At 33.3% G+C, this 18,322-nt stretch overlaps 2 protein-coding genes and 2 pseudogenes across 2 annotated transcripts; 1 reads left to right on the plus strand and 3 right to left on the minus strand.

The window, feature by feature from the left end:
* Window positions 1–1,772: 1,772 nt before the first annotated feature.
* Window positions 1,773–7,387, plus strand: LOC130048438 (uncharacterized; annotated as a pseudogene).
* LOC125666010 (uncharacterized) lies at window positions 2,755–5,725 on the minus strand. The gene is made up of 4 exons (XM_048899083.2): window positions 5,568–5,725; window positions 4,233–4,401; window positions 3,751–3,932; window positions 2,755–3,453 (listed from the first exon to the last, which is right to left on the minus strand). The coding sequence occupies exons 1-4, from the start codon at window positions 5,639–5,641 to the stop codon at window positions 3,324–3,326; spliced, it is 555 nt and encodes a 184-aa protein (XP_048755040.2). The 5' UTR covers window positions 5,642–5,725; the 3' UTR covers window positions 2,755–3,323.
* A 1,499-nt stretch (window positions 7,388–8,886) lies between the features above and the next one.
* LOC125673427 (uncharacterized) lies at window positions 8,887–10,435 on the minus strand (annotated as a pseudogene).
* A 131-nt stretch (window positions 10,436–10,566) lies between these two features.
* LOC125674383 (uncharacterized) lies at window positions 10,567–14,590 on the minus strand. Its single transcript, XM_056145791.1, has 3 exons — window positions 14,192–14,590; window positions 13,840–13,979; window positions 10,567–10,882 (listed from the first exon to the last, which is right to left on the minus strand). Exons 1-3 carry the CDS (start codon window positions 14,588–14,590, stop codon window positions 10,567–10,569), a joined length of 855 nt encoding a protein of 284 aa, XP_056001766.1.
* Between the last annotated feature and the right edge of the window lie 3,732 nt (window positions 14,591–18,322).

Below are 18,322 nucleotides of genomic sequence, written 5' to 3' on the forward strand. Positions count from 1 at the left end.
GATGATTGAACATGATTTATGAAATCACCAAAGAAAAAAAAATAACTTCAAATTACTATAATGTCATAAAGAATTAGTCTCAAATTTACAATGTCTCATACCAAATTTGAAAAGAATTGAAACAGTACTTAATGCCTTATGTTCTGACATTTAATAACTGGCCATTTTGGTCCCACCCTGGTACCAAAATCCCTATCCCTGGGATCATCAAATTCACAATTTTGGTAAAGGAATATCTTTTCTTTCCAAAATATCCATTTAGTTTCAATTGAGTATCAATCATATAATTAAGTGTTTACACTTAAACAATATATATACTATGTTTGACCCTACCCTGGGCTCAGATTCTCTACCCAGGGAATCATGAAATTTACAATTTTGGTAGTAGTCTTTCTGCTCTACATCATTTGTCTTGCACATGTGTGGTTGTAGAAAAGAATATTTTTGAAATTGGTAAATATTTAGCAGTTTTTGTCCCACCCCTAAGGCCTCAGAGGTGCAGGAGTCCTCAAATTTGCAATTTATGTTCCACTTGTCCCAAATATGTTTCATACCAAATTTGAAAAAGAATTGGACTGGTAGTTATCAAGAAGTTGAAAATGTTCAATTGTTAATGGATGGCAACCAATTGCAAAAATGATACATGTAACACACAATTTTGATGACTTGAAAAGTACCTTTCATTAGTAGAACTAAACACCACACTAGTAACTTTGGAAATTCAAATATTTTATATTCTAAAGTAAAGAGTGATCAAGGTAATTGTGGACAGATGTGAGGGGAGGTGGAGTCTGTCAAATTTTAAAAACTATTGTTAATAAATTTGTCCTATAAAGGTCATATTTTCGTTTTTAGAAAATCCTATTTTTGTCCTACTTTCTGATGATAAAATCCTATTTTTCCTATATTTTTTTTATCCAAAAGTTGCTATGACCCATGATAATGTTGCAATAAGTTTTTTTAAAAAAGACATTTGTCAAATAAATAGTCATAAAATGAAATGATGACTCACTAATAGCCAGTTGCTGTACATCCTTGGTCAATATCTAGCCTAAAATTTGATTCAAATTGTAAGAATAACAATTTATGAAAGAACGCTCATGTTGTTTGACTTTTTTTTCCATATTGTAATTGATATGAGGTGAAATGACAGTTGAGTTAGCTACTATGATAAAATTATTCACATTGAGTTACATCACAATTTAACTGCATTGTATGTTTTATATATTATGACCAAATTTTTAGGAAATCAACGAGACGGATAGAACAGAGAGACTTTTGATGCAGAAACACCACGACTTCAGTCTGTACTCACATAGCTATTATACATCACAACCCGACTGTCTACAAGACATCAACAACAACAATGATGAGAATATGATTCTTGATGATGTTGATATTAAGACGTTGAAAGATGAAGGTACACATAAAAAAAGAAAATATTAATATTTCAAAGAGGTTTTAAAAATTATTGAATTTAGATACAGAATTTAATTGTTTAGGCTTGAATTTTGAACATGTTGTCAAGACCCCCACCCCCTAAAAAATGAGAGATTAGATTAAATAAAATCTATAAATCATAAACTATTTCATGAAAGAAACATCAGTAATTACATACTTTTATGTGTATACTGGTCATTGTCGGGTAACTTGTGGGGCTCTTGACTCTCCCACCACTGTTTTGTGTCCTTTCTTGACCAAACTATTCAAATTTAAGTTTGTCATCAGACAACCATCTGTCTGGTCTCAATCCTTAATGTTATCTTTTAATTACAGGTGTACAGTGTGACCCTGACCCTCTGCTACAGGAGAACCTTGCCTTGAAGAAGGAGTTAGACGACCTCAAGAGAGAACGCTCCAGATACATTTGGAATGTAGAGAAGATTGCCAATGATGATGCCAAGACAAAGTTTTACACTGGCCTGCCTTCTTTTGCAGTGTTTATGTGGCTTTTCAAGTAGGCATACACATTTAGTCACATTTGAACATAGCGGTACATAGCTTTGTAATTTTAGTTACTTTTCACTAAGTTTTACATCATTCAAATATAGATCTGCATTGGATGTTTTTCTATTGCTGTATAATCCTAATACATAATTTAATCCTTTTTTAAAATATAGCTCCATGAGACCAAAGGCAGAGAGAATGAGGTACTGGATTGGCTTCAACACATACCTGACAGCAGACAGACAGAGGAAATCTAAGGGGTCATTGGAGCTGGTTGACCAGTTACTTGCTGTCCTTCTTAGACTTAGACTAGGACTGTTTACCTCTGATATTGCCCATATATTTGGTATATCAGAGATTACTTTTTCCAAATATTTTGCCACTTGGATTTCTTTACTTGCATGTGAACTGAAATCTTTAAATCCATTTCCTGCACGTGATATAATTGACAGAACAATGCCATTATCTTTTAACCCTTTCTCTACCGGCACATTTTAAAGGTTTTTAAAGACTAAATGACAATATTTTTACATCGAATAAAATCTGCATGTATCACGATTTGGGATAGGCATATGACATATAATTGTGTTAGGAATTGGACAGGGAATAATTTCTTATAAAGTTTGTCAAGGTATCCCATGACCTCAAAGAGGTCTACGGGGTCAAAGGTCATATAAGTGCACATCTTTGCAATTTTTTTCTCTGAAATATATATATTACGACCCCTCTCACTGGATTAGAGTCAAAAATAGGAAATTCTAAATGTATGAGCTGATGTACCTTTGAAAATACTACAAAAGCATCACAATCAAATAAATCAATTTTATTGACAAACAAATATTTTTGGTTGCTAAGTAACAACACTCAGAGTACAATTTTGACCATAATTTGCCTTTCTACATACATTCGACACAATTTAAACATAATTGCATTGAATGATGATTAGTAAATGTCACATTATTTTAAAAATATAATCTTTAAATAAATTTTAATCATTTTAAAAGGTTTTTAACAAAAAATATGATGAAAAGAATTAAGGTCGAAGTTCATAAAATGGAAACTTTGTACTTTATATACATTGTACATATCCATCATTTTCTAATAATATGACGTTTTGCCATTATGTTCCACTAAATAGAATAAATATTGCAATATTAAAACAAAGATCTTTATTGTTAATCTAAAATAATTTAATTTTTTGCATTCAAATATATTTGGTTGCTAAGCAACAGCACCTTCTCAAATGTTATCAAAAAGTACTACCCGTTTTCCCTCTGCAAGTTCAACGTATACGAATGTTCAAGTACTTACTTTCAATCACTAGATTTAAATGTACTTGCATCATATTTAACAAAAATGGTCTTATATTCAACCTCTTAAAACTTATTTCTAGACATCATTCTTGATACACTGTACTTAGTTGTTCCGATAGCGGCATGCATTGACCAATATCTGTCTATCGACTGGAACTTCACAGCAAACATGTATAAGATAATGCACAAAAATCTGGAAAAAAAGAATGTCTTAATACTTAGCCCTAAATACTAATGTATTGTCAGAGCTTTTGAATGCTTAATTGGCTCTGTAAATGTTTTCAATAGTCAAGGCCCTTTGAAAATTACTAGTATGCATTTAATTACTTATGAAATTTTATCAGAGGTAATTGTAGTACACATCTAATAAATGTGTTAGACGCACAGCAAGATTAATTTTGGTAAAGATAATCTTTTTATTATGCATTTTATTATTCGTTTTAAACTGGAAATCACTGTCACAATATCGGTACTTTAAAACTAGTAATACCTGTACAATTCCTCTTCAGTGAGAGGATGCGAATTTCCTTGGGAAGCATAATGACAATCCTTCCCTCGAGATATGACCATCTCAGCATAATGGTTGGTGGCAATACAGATGGAGAAAACCAAATCTTCTGTCAAAAACAGCTTCATAAAATCTGCAGTTCTCTGAATAATCGGGTCCCATATCTGAAAGGAAATTGCAAATAAAATCAGTATTGGCCACCTTACGTTATTTGTCAGCATTTAGAAAACTTGTCATACCTTGTAATTAGAAACAGAATAATGATTTTCCGGGTTTTGTTTTTTGTTTTTTGTTTGTCTCTTTTTGTATGTATGTGATACCTAGCAATGCAGTAAAAAACGCATTTCAGTGTATCATGACGCCATGATTCCATTTGTAAATGTATTATCTGAATTTATTTATTTTTATTTATTGTTAACCAAATGTATACAGATTTAACCCTATATTCAACCTCAAAGTCATACCAACTGAATGTCAGGTTGACACTCTGAATGAAATGCCATAGTTCTTGGATCAGGTGTCTCTGTGTCCTTCACATCAGCATCCTTCCATCGCATGTCTGCATTTGCCAGCAGACTGTCACTAGCGGACGATACCTGGGAACTTCCCACTAAATATTGGGATGTCAATACCCTTTTTAAAGATGAAAAGAAATTACAATTAAGAATTGCTGGTTCATGTTTTCAAGCAAAATATATAAGTTTCATGGTAGCAAGGGACAGTTTCACACTTAAGTACAGCTCAAATTTATTTAAAGATAGAGATGTCCTGTATTTGAAGTGACATTTGGTAGGGGATTGCGTACGTACATGTGTTAGAAATGAATGGAATATTTTATTATACATTGCAAGTGTAGCAGAGTGCGTAATGAAAAAAAAGATATGCATGATGTAGGTGTCAGCATTATGCCTAGCATATACATTGGTGGGGGGGGGGGATACTGAAGAAATTTAGGTTAAAACCTATAGGGTCCAGCGAAAATACTGCAACTCTGAGGGAAAGTATGTGACCCCAGATACAAAAGTAGAATTGAATTGGTTCTTCATGGTACACTGTGTCTAAATCCCCATTGCATGGTACTCTGATGGGGGTGTGGATTTAGTCGAAATTAGAGAAAATCTAGGCAAGATGATAGCTCATAGCATACCAGTACCAGCATGTATGGAATACATGTAATTTATGGTCATAAGCTACTCAGTGTATATAAAATACATGCATTTGGATAAAAGAGAAACCTATATATGATTTTTCATTAGCCTGTCATAATCAGACTTTGATTGATGTTACGTACATGTAACCCCCCCACCCCCTCCATTTCGGCCCAAACACACATTTCGTTTATATTTCTGTTACAATATGAAGAAAATAATTCAAATTATGGTAATAAATTTTATCATTACAATGACGTAATATGTGATTTCCTAGCAGATTGTGTTTTCTTTTCATAGAAAGATAATTTTTAAAAAACATGGAAAAATCCTGGAAAATAGCCCTCTAACCAGCGGCCATGAATGCCCAGTCTGATTAAAACCACCCCCATCCCCCTATCCACCCCCTTCTTACACTCGAGCGTCAGGTAAGGAGAGAATTCTGGAAAAGGGGGGTGTTAATCAGACGGATTAATGCCGGACCAGGACAGATTAAATGATGTCAGCTCTTAATAAACAATTAGATGTTATTCACTTGGTTTAGATATCATAAAATATAAATATTTTCTTTCATGAAACGACAAATTATGGCATCAAATTGCAATTTTTTTTTTCTAGTCGGCCTTAGGCTATGTGGCTACATCAACTTACATGTACATGTTTATACTGAATGCATGATCGTTTGGGTCATCCTGCAACAGGAGATCCATGGCATCTTCTGACATCAGGTCGTTTTAAAGATGTAAAATACAAGCCTTCGCTGTGACAGTGAAGCTGTGTTGTTTTCGTTGAAACCGAAACACGTGTGTTCCCCGTGCACACTAAATCCCCGCGGGGCCCGCGATCCCGATCACGGAAAAATAAAAGTATAGGCCTATAGGCTATATGCGAACTTCTTTTTAGTTTTATTTGTTTGGCAGGGGAAAATTATTACTATTCCGAACAAATATAACGTTTATATCTGAATTTGAAGTATTTTATCTATCTATCTTTTTTTTTTTATTATTTACTCTGCCGATGTAACATTCTCAATAGGTGTTTTATGAAGTTACATGTAGGTTGTGTAACTGTTATATACCAATATTGGTTTTATGCTTTTTTTTTTTAAAAAGCAGACAATACCTGGCTGATTATTCCATACTTATCTGTATATTGTTTTAGTGTATCAAAATGTACTGAATTTACTATTTACGGGACAATACAAATTTTATAGTTTTCGTGCGACGCGCGTCGATCGCTTTTATAGCGACGACGTTTTGTCGCTAATTTTAAAGAAAACCGCACAGCATGTTCCAATTTCATTTTATAGTAATATACTATACTACCGAGAATTATAACACGAATAAGGGCCCATCAAAAAGGAAATTTCCTCTACTTTTACAGGCTGTATTTACTTTTCCCTATTTCTATATATAAATATAGGTAAAACGCCGATATGTTTAAACATTGAGAAATAAAATCGTAAGAAAACGTACATGTGCAAAAAATTGCTATTTTCGTATAACTTTGCCAGGCATTAAAAATAATTTTTATATCTTCTGAAAGCAGGGAATATATGCTTTTCAAAAATATAAAAAATATTGAATTCATAAGGAAAATAAAAAATATCATATCGAGGGGGAAAATGACCTTGCGAAAAAGCGTTGCGTCATATTTAGACGAAGCCATCCTTCACTTTAAATGCTTTTTTTTTTAATCTAATGGCTTTATTTACTTTATTGATTTTTACATAGTAAAAAAATAGAGAAAATTTCCAAAAATATGATATATAGATCATATATCTTATGACCGTAGTTTCAAAGATTTAGAGGCACTCCTTTTGCGTTGCCCTATTTTTACGCGCCACCGGTCAAATTGACCGGTACGGTAGAGAAGGGGTTAAATCAAAGTAGTCATCTGTTCGAGTTATACTCGACTGTACAGAACTTTTTATACAGAAGTCCTCTAGTCTTGTAAATCAGAGTATGACATTTTCTAACTACAGACATCATACAACTGTGAAATTTCTTGTTGGCATCACACCATCAGGTGTTATTTCTTTTGTATCTGAAGGTTGGCCAGGTAAGGTATCTGACAGAGAACTGACAATTAATTCAGGTATTATAGATATGTTAGATGAAAATGACAGTGGTATGGCGGACAAAGGTTTTACAATAAGAGATCTGTTGGAAAATAAAAAAATGTAATTTGAATATTCCTCCATTTAGAGGTGCATGTCCGCAATTTTCAACAGATGAAGTTTTCAAAACACAGGAGATAGCCTCATTAAGAATACATGTAGAGAGGAGTATAGGTCGAGTTAAAAACTTCCATATGTTGGATGGTGTTATGCCTATAACTTTGCAACCATTAGTCACTAAAATTTTCCAGGTGATTTGTTGGCTAACAAATCTTGATGTGCCATTAATTACAAATTAATTTCCATTTATGTACATGAGTGTATTTTTATAGGAAGTGCTGCTTTAATTCATTTCAGACTGATGAAAATGACAAATTGTAATTCAAAATGATTTCAAACTAATTATTCTGATTGAACTCATGTCAACATATTTTTTATTTTTGGAATTTGATAATTAGGAGAACAAAACATGTATGGTGGAACATGACATAAAACTTGAATAGATATTAAATGTGAGATTTGTTAAAGGGAAAATGATTCTTATGCTTCATTTAAGGTTATTCGATCCTCGTGTGATGTCAAAGGTTTTTGCAAAAATCTTTATCAAATTAAACTTTGCGCATGAAAGAAATATATCTTCAGAAGAATTTTATTTACTACATAAAATAAAAAATTTGGTAAACTATTGATATTGAAAAAGTGTATATTTTCTATAGATAATCATTTCTTTATAATTAAAAAAATGTTGTCAAGGGCAATAACTCCTATGCTGGTATTTCTTCTACTGCATGTCTATTATGCATGATTACCCTAATATCCACAATTAATTTATACATATTTATGAATTAACAGTTTTCTTAAACTGTTGACATTTAAAATTTGGCATTTCAACAAGATTTTATCTATTTTAATTATTCTATACAACAAAAATGTGTGATTTTCTGATGTTAACATGCAATGTTTTTTTTTTATGTCTGACATCTTTAAAAATGTGGCAACATACACATTTTTTATGGTTATTGTTTAAATTTAACTATATCGAATGGAAATTAATACAGTTTTTGCACTTTTAACCATTATTATTGATAAGTCACATGAGGATCGATCGACCTTAAGTGATCAGTACACAACTCTACTTTTGTACATATGTTACACGTTTCTTGTTCATGTATATTTATAAACCATGCTTGCCATATTTATGGTATGATTCCAGTTGGTTTGTGATTGGCAAATGAATATTTTTTAGTTTAATGTAGAAATCCATTGCTATCTGATAAAAATGACACTTGCAGTCATTTGAAACTGTTCTTCAAAGATATTGACACTTGTTTATACATTTGGGATAGATTATATGAAATAATTTCTCTCAAAACTTAATTAATTATTGATTAATGAATTATTGATTATGCATGTTGATCATTGCATGATTTGGCATTTGTATACTGTACAACAAACAATGAAATGTGTGGTTATCTAAATCAAATTTTAAAAAATCAATTGTCTTTCCTGTCAGAAGTGCATAATATATATATATATATATATATATATATATATATATATATATATATATAAGTATGATGAAATTTCAATTTTATTGTCAGACTTTTCTTTTATAAAGCAATAAGTTCAAATGATACATTGTAAATATAACTTCAGAGCTTCAGATATTTAAGGATGAGGATTTTTTGCAGAAATATGCATTATGAAGTTTATCAAATTCTGAACTGGGAAAAGAATTACTTCTATCCATTAGGAGAATAAAATTCAAAGTGGCATTGCTCTTATGACTATATCTCAGGAAAACAGAATTTGAACAGATTAAAAATCTTAAAAGTAGATAAATAATAGAAATTATCTGGAGCTCTGTAACTGGATAATGTGATGCATATAAAATTCAATACGTCTAGGCATCATAGAGGACACAAACTCTTAATCAAAATATATTCTGTCAATACAAATATTGTTCTGAGCAGCGTCTGTCCATACTACAAAGTCACACCATGGTAATCGCATAATTGCCATTTCTCCCTGAACTTGAGCATAAAACTTGTGACTATTTTTGAGACGTGGTCCTTCCATACTTTATTCTAAACAGAAATTTGGACATCCCATTGCAACAATCTCACTCACTCCCATTGTTGTTACTTGAGTTATCTTGATGGAGTATGGACACTTAATCTCTAGTACACCTATGCTGTCACCATCAAAAACTCTCCCGTCACTGGAGGCACCCAAAAATGAGTTATCTGTGCACAAAGTGAGACCTGTATCCTCAACTTTAAAATTGTTGTTTGTGGCAGTCTTCAGATTGACATACTCTGAGCGTGCCTTTGCCTCATGTTGTTGTCCCCACTGAACAGCTGGTGGCAGAGATGCATACCTATAAATACACAGAACTTTAACCTAGGGAAAGAAGGCCCGCACAATTTTAGTTATATGTATATCAAATAAATTGATGACAAAAGAAATACAACATGGTGATCAAGTACATTGTATATATTAAAGTTTTTTTTATCCCCATATGTTATCATTCATAATAAATGTATTACATTCATAACATTATAATGATAATTTTTGTTCTAATATTATGTTTTCCATATCAACATATGAAAGCAACAATTTATATTAAATTAATGATATCAGCCAGGGTAGCTCAGTAGTTAGAACACCCGACTAGTAGTGCACGGATACTTTGCAATGTTACAAATTTATACTATATGTACAGATGTAGTATGAATATTTAACTTGGAGAATAATGCCAGCTACATTAAATGTAGCTTGACTTTAAGGAAGTGTGGGCCTAGCTTGGAATAATTGTCTGGTTTTATCGTTACACTGTATTTGTATTCCGAATTACCTATATACACACGTATGCCCATGTATTATAAAGTCATAAACTATCACAACTTACTTCTGAAGACTAGACCCCTCTACAATTTGCTTGATCAAAGACTTTGGATTGGGTCCAGCCTTCAATACATCAACAAATATGGAACTGGTTAAACGACCAATATGTAGTTTCTGCCACATTTCTGATGTCCTCTGGCCTCTTGTACTCGTCTCAATAAATTCAACCAATTCGTGATCAATTGTAATCTGAGGTGCTGAAATGTAAAAGTTAATCATCAGGTAATCATTATATTAAACTGAGGGTGCATATGATGGTTAGTATTTTGCATATTCTTAAACAATATTGATGTCCATCAAATTGAAATCTATAAATTTTGGAGCTTTCAGTATAGTTATATAGTATATATGAATTATTTTTTCATTCCTTACCATTATCCTCACAAAATATAAAAATTTTCATCCTTGTCACCATTGGATCTTCAATATCCTGGACCTCCATTTCCTTTATGACTTCTGGGGCATGGTCGGGTATATTCCACAAGTGGGACATCCCTACATAATAAGTGTATGTTTATGAATGACATCTATTGGTGACATAATGACTCCTCAAAATTAACTATACAAAATTGTTAAAATCTATAAATACTAATATCTATACAAGTAAATTTTTCCTGTTGAAATTCAATCCTTAATACCTGTATGTGGAAAGACATCTCTTAATTCCTTTAACTGCCACAGAGTGGTGTTAATATTTATGTCTTTGCCATCTGAATGGCGAGGATCATAGGCTGCGAGTGGATCAAGGTTTTCTTCAGTATCTGCCAATTTAAGCTTTTTCTTGGGCAAAGTGCTGATTGGTCCGATTAGTTTTGTTTGTCGCCCAGGAATGATCCATTTACATGGTTGAGATGTACAGCTCTCTGAAGTCGTCTCATTAGTTTTTACATGACTCAATGCAAAAATTAGGGTGCCTATGTGACTACATGCCTGTGCTAACCTACAAATTCATAATCAAAGTACTTAAAGTACTCGTGGGAGTTGAACGTTGTGGAAATTCAGTTAGAAAAGATAGTACTGGAAGGGTAGGGGGATAAATGACTGAATATTATCATGATTTTAGATACAAATCAACTGTTGTTGTTTTTCAAAGCGTTACAACAGCAAACATGGATAATGGAAGGCCCATGGGCCACAACGCTCCTCGAGTAACTGAAGTCGTGTTGTTGTTTTCTAGAATTTCACCCCTTTATATTCTCATGAAAAATGTGACCACATATTATGGCCCAAACATTCAAATCAATATGGTTATCAATGCCTTGCAGTTATGAAGAAGTTTTCCCCCTGTATATATACATTCAAGTTTAATCCTAGTTATAGCTAATTCTAAGAATTCATTACTTGAAAAGGTAGTCCAATATGCTAAACTGTCACCTGAGTATACTACAGTCCTGTAGAGGATCAATGGAATGGTAAATAATTGTATAATAACTCAAAATAAATGAAATGCAAAAAAATTAAAAATTGTCGGGCATCGGAAATGCACAAGCCGAGTTGCGCAAGGAATAGGCATAGAGGGAACCGGCAGAAAAGTTTTCAAGAATTATCAAGCAGGGAGCAAAATTTTGCGTACTTAAATTTCAGCCGACTTAAATCCTTTGTGACCTTTAACCCTTGACCAAAATCAATAGGCTTCTTTGTCTCATAAAGGGCGATGATCCATCTAAGTTTAATTGAGATCCTATAATTTGTTAAAAAATTATAGTGCAGAAAGCAAAATTTTCTCCAAATTTCAGTCTATTTATAGCCACTGTGACTTTGACCTTGTGACCCCGGAATCGATAGGCTTCTTGTCTTACTTCATCGATCTAAGTTTGATTGAGATCCTATAATTCGTTCAAGAGCTATGGTGCGGAAAACAAAATTTTCTCCAAATTTCAGTCTATTTATAGCCAGTGACATTGACCTTTGACCTAGTGACCCCAGAATCGATAGGCTTCCTCATCTTACTGAGGGTGACAATCCATCTAAGTTTGAATGAGATCCTATAATTTGCTCAAGAGCTATGGTGCGGAAATGAAATGTTGATGCGTGCCCGCCTGCCCGCCCAAAGGCACTTCATCAGATCATAAGCCGAGTTCGACTTCATCGCAACTCCGCTAAAAATGAAACACTAGTCAAATAATGTTATTTATTGCCAAGGTATTTGGGATATTATACTTTGGCTCAAACAGGGGGTGAATGAACCTGACAGTATGGAAAGCATATAGTGGAATCAGACTTGTGATGCTGGAAATCTATAGTGATTAATAAACTATACATGTACATACAAGATCCATAACTATTTTTTTTTCAGTTTGTGAGGGAGAATCCTCATGTCTCTTTCATCTGTAGACAAATAAACAATGTGTTTTGACCAGAGCAATTTCCAATCCTTTTTGCAGCATAAATTCAACATTGTGGCAACTGGGTTAAACTTTGATAGTGAAGTAATACATGGCAGCACCTTATTCCATGCTCTTAAAATTTCTGTTTGACACACACTCATGACATCCACTCAAACATTACAGAGTGCAGCAAAATCCCATTGTAATCGGGGATTAAAAATGGATAACTGGTACAAAATATGGTACATACTATTCAAAAAGGATAATGAATTTGACATATTGATGTCTTGGAAAAGGAAATTCTGACATCGGGGCTCTAAGCGTTTTCAAACATTGTCATTTGATAAAACTGTTCTACATTTTTAAAAATAGAGATTAATATGTCTTTACATACATAGGTGAGAAAGTTTCCATTATTCCTAGCCGAGACATACCATGTATGCGCAAAAAATTCATAAACAAATATCACACTACTCACGTAGAAAATGTGGACCTTACCGTCATCAAGCGCAGCGAAACACGCCATTTCGAGATTATAGTCGACGAAAGCTCGGTAACAGTAATGAATAAGGTACACTCATTTTGTATCTATTTTGTGACTTTCTTTATTAAAAGGAACAGTTCTCTAATGTGTAACGTGCAATTACTACGTAATTCAATAACTTGAAGCATGAAGCAGTTTCACTTTGCCACCGGATATAAGAAATTTTATTTCGTATTCCGATCCCAATCGAAAGTTGTTGACTGGGAATGACGTGTTTTAATTCAATCTACATGTAACATCAAGCATTTTTTATATCACATTAACAAAAAAACAAATATATACACATACACAATGTTGTAGAGTTATTTCTTGTAAATTTTCTGAGGTTTCGCACCATATTCGATATTTCGCGCCACGGTGTCAATAGGGCTTGTGTGCAGTTGTCGTTCGTTTCCCTATCAATGTTTATAGGTGACGCTGCGCTACAAACGACAATTTTCAACCTTATCTTTTATTTTTCTATGTATATCAGTATTAATTTGATCGAAATCTTGTATTCAAATTGATTTGAATACAATATCATTGCATTTATTTACATGTCAATTATCAAAATTAGATTAATTCAGAAAAGTTACATGGATTATTTAATGGCGGATGTTTATAAAAGTTTATGTTGATTTACCTAGGAGTAAATCAGCTGACACAGAACCCCCGCTGACGACCACTATACAAATCAATACAAATTACTGCGCAGAAAAGTGCGTGATGACCCAGGGAGATTGAACATAGTTCAACTCCCAAAAAGGAACAACAAAATTAATTTTAATAATAATATAATCTGTTATAAAGGAGTAATCAAATGCCTATATACATGTATTTTTTTCTGAAGAAAAGTGTTGTATATTTTCAATTGATTAAAAGAATTATACAATCATAAAAGATATATCATTAATATGAAATCATTTTAAATTCATAATTGTGGCAATTATGATTTCTGGTTAAATTTGAAAAGCTATTTAAGTTTCTAATTATCTAAAACCCAGCTTTTTAGAAGAATTTTACTTTTTATTTGGTGAAATAAATTACCCAATAGGACACTGACAGTATCCATGCTGTACATTTGGTTTGCCTGCATTTGTAGTCAGGATGCAAATGGAAATCTGATATTGCTGTTTCCTCATAGATGCTTGACATTTTGCTCTGACATATATGACAGAACTATTTATCTGGAAAGAATGTGTACAACTTTGAACAGATTAAATAAAAAACAACCCTAAACAATGTTGTATACAGTAGGCCTAACAATTTTTATATATGTAGAGCATGCACTTTTTATATACATGTGCTAGTTCAATTAATATTGATGACTATCTCACAAATCAGAGTAAATGGTGTGGAAAAAAGATTCTCATTTAATAGGTCTATTTAAAAAAATTACCTTTGACACTTTAATATCTTGGACGTCACCGGCTTCAAAGTGCTTCACAGATCTGTCCAAGCCATTGAAATTGCTTGCTGTACCACCATATGTTGTTGGTCTTTCGATCATATAACTGTAGATATCACTAAATGTTATAGTGGGGATGGACGAGTAACCCGGACTTTCATAAGCAACAACGTTGAATGGTGGTAAGCTGTCCTGAAACGATCCTACTAGCGGAGATTCGAGTGGGTCTTTTTCTACGATCGGTGTTAAAATCGAAGTTTCAGTCTGACTTAACAGCAATTCCTGAATGATTTCTTCTTTTTTCTTTCTTTTAACATCAATGCCAACATCTACCGCCAGATTTCTCAGATCATTTACCTTTAGTTTGTTCAAATTCTCCCGCTTTGTCATTATAATTCATGTAACCAACGTAAACATGATCGAAGGTTGCCGTCCGGAAGCATTTGTGCGCATGTGCGAGATTTATCGTGAAAAGGCTTATTCAATATATTTCCATTTTACAAGTTTACATGTGGAAGTGACATTCAGAGATGTGAAAAGGAAAAACATTTCATTAATATGTTCAAACCTAAACTCAATAATTCAGTTTAACGTTATCATATTTGTAAATGAAAATGTTTTCACGCATTACTTTATAATGACATCACTGTAAACACTATGTTTTAACGTTCAGTGTCTTATGACGTCGAAATTTGTTTTGCTTTACTATGACGTCACAATGAACAATACGTTTCAACAGTCAGTATGTAATGACGTCTAGATTTGTTTAATTTCAACGTTCTGCTGTTTGTGACGTACCGTCGCTATGTTACTAACTGTAAAGCTTCTGAAGATTTGAAATGAAAGCGCTAAAGCTTTACTAAACGTCTTCGTGTTTCATTTTTATTTTTTACCTATACTTTTACCGATCATTGCGAAAAGTAACTATTATCTATCTATCTATCTATCTATATACATATATATGTATAAAGCACAGAAAATTTCACTTTATGTGGATACCCACTTCCGCCCCTACCCGGGGTTGAACTCACGACCTGCGGAACCAAATCTCCTAGCAGCATGTAACCAGCGCGCTAGACCGCTTGACCATCTAGGCAAGTCTAGATGCCTAGATGGTCGAGCGGTCTAGCGCGCTGGTTACATGCTGCTAGGAGATTTGGTTCCGCAGGTCGTGAGTTCAACCCCGGGTAGGGGCGGAAGTGGGTATCCACATAAAGTGAAATTTTCTGTGCTTTATATTAATTATTTCTTCACTTAGGGCAGTTATGTTCATTTAAGAGTTCATTGCTATTTCTGTGCTTTATATATATATATATATATATATATTAAAGAATAAAAAAGCATTCTGGTTCATTTTAAAAACAGTTTTAAGTTTTTTATAACTATATTTTGAAAACGCTAAGACTTTTGAATATACAGAATAATTAAATTGGTTCGTTATTTCTGGATAGTTTCATAACTTCTGAAATTTATTATTTACAAGGGTCAAAAGTGCCCCCACCGAAATGGTTGGGGATTAATATTTTGATCACCCGAAACGGTTGATTTGGTAGACTAGAAAAAGCATGCGAGACATTAATAATAAGTTGATGTTTTTACTTATTCCTGAACTTTAAAGTTAAACATTCATACAGCCACCTGTCGACTGAAGTAGTGCTTATTAACATTGGTAATTTGCTGATTTCATCTATGAATACGTTCGTTCAATCTCTACCCAGAGTTATCGTTACTTACACTCATATACATCTCAAATTCCATGGATATGAGTGCAAAGAATGACAACTCTGGGTTTAAGCACATGTTAATACGAAGTCCCGGGATTTTACTTGCTTTTTTTCTTGCCATATTTGTATGATTTTCTACCATTCCAAATCTAAACTTTTGGGAGAAATTCTAGTTAATTGCATGCACTGCAGTTTGCCGTGCATTACATTACGGACACTCGGCAGTAAATATAAAAAATAAAATAAACAATTATATATATTTGCTTTCATCCACATTGCAGTCAAAGGGTCCAATAAAATAAAAAAATTGGTCTTTTTAATATCCATCACCTATTTGCTCTATGGTGACTTCCCTCGTGTCTAACACTCTCTGTTAATTTATTATTACCGGTAATATCCATCACCTATCTGTTCTATGACTATTTCCCTCGTGTCTAACACTCTCTGTTAATTCATTATTATTAATATCCATCACCTATCTGTTCTATGGTGACTTCCCTCGTGTCTAACACTCTCTGTTAATTTATTATTAATATCCATCACGTATCTGTTTTATGGTGACTTCCCTCGTGTCTAACAGTCTCTGTTAATTTATTATTATTAATATCCATCACCTATCTGTTCTATGGTGACTCCCCTCGTGTCTAACAGTCTCTGTTAATTTATTATTACCGGTAATATCCATCACCTATCTGTTCTATGACTATTTCCCTCGTGTCTAACACTCTCTGTTAATTTATTATTATTAATATCCATCACCTATCTGTTTTATGATGACTTCCCTCGTGTCTAACACTCTCTGTTAATTTATTATTATTAATATCCATCACGTATCTGTTTTATGATGACTTCCCTCGTGTCTAACACTCTCTGTTAATTTATTATTATTAATATCCATCACCTATCTGTTCTATGACTATTTCCCTCGTGTCTAACACTCTCTGTTAATTTATTATTACCGGTAATATCCATCACGTATCTGTTTTTTGATTACTTCCCTCGTGTCTAACAGTCTCTGTTAATTTATTATTAATATCCATCACGTATCTGCTCTATGATGACTTCCCTCATTTCTAACAGTCTATTGTGGCCCCATCCTACCCCTGGGTGCCATTTCAAAAACAGAAACTTGGATATACTTTTTATCAGGAACCTTTCATGTAAATTCCCATTTCTATTGTCCATTGGTTCTTTAAGGAGGTATGCTACACCAGAGAAATTTGATGTAGATGAAAAGTGGAGGGTATGTACAACAATATTTTGAAGTTGAAAAATTTCAAATTTACTTTATTTTGTCAAAAAATACAGTTTTAGTATAAGGTAATCTGAAAATTTTTTAATACCCCTGCTGGACTCGAACCTGCGACCTACAGTTCAGCATTCGGTATTCTAACCTACTGAGCTACTCGGCTAGGTATTTAAATAGAAAAGGAAAAGTCAAATATTGCTGATATTGATTTTTTCATCCATGTTTTTAAAGGAAGTCAGCCATTATGATGATGTAGAGTACTACCTTAAAGATTTTCTCTATTATATATTCACATGTAAAGCTTTCATCCCCCTAATGTGGCCCGCGGGGGGTAGGGAGGGGGCATGATATTTACGAACTTGCATCTACAATATGTCAGAAAGATGTCATATAAATTTCCACTTTCCTGGCCCAGTAGTTCTTCAGATTTTTAAATGCCCTCCTCCTATTGCATGTTTATCTCCCCTTTGACGGGGTTGGCCTTTCATTTGAACAAAACTTGAAGCCTCTTCACCAAATGATGATTTGTGACAAATTTGTTTGAAATTTGCAGAGCTATTCTGAAGACAAAGTCAAAAATGTTTAAAACTTTACAGACGGACGGACAGAATGACGCTGGACAAAAATTTCAGAAAACTTCACTTGAGCTTTCAGATCAGGTGAGCTAAAACATCAATGAAAGTTGATACAATAGAATTACTTTTTCCGGAAAATTGTTCTCCCCTATAGGTCTTTCTTTTCTTATTCTAAATTGATCCTTTCAAGAATTATTCATATTTCATATAGAATCAACAGTTATCAGTGGCAGCCGATCTGAAACCGGCAAATCAATTCGCCTTTCATGAATCACTCCCAACAAATCGCAATGTATTAATTTTATTCAAATATAAAACAAATTCACGTGAATAAACGACATCTGAAATCAACAATTAGGTCAAGTGGTAAGGACTTTGGTACCAACTCAAGAATCTGACCCATATCAAATATACCGACACGCTTCATTGATCCCTCAAAGCATTGGTATTGAAAAAATATCGGATTTACGTCCAAATCAACCAGCAAAAAAGACGCTAATCAATACAAGTAATCAAACGTTTCGTCAACGCAGATTTTCAAGAGAGAAAAAAAACAACAACAATAAACAAACTA

The sequence above is a fragment of the Ostrea edulis genome, chromosome 7, assembly GCF_947568905.1.
Source record: "Ostrea edulis chromosome 7, xbOstEdul1.1, whole genome shotgun sequence".
Taxonomy (NCBI): Eukaryota; Metazoa; Mollusca; class Bivalvia; order Ostreida; family Ostreidae; genus Ostrea; species Ostrea edulis.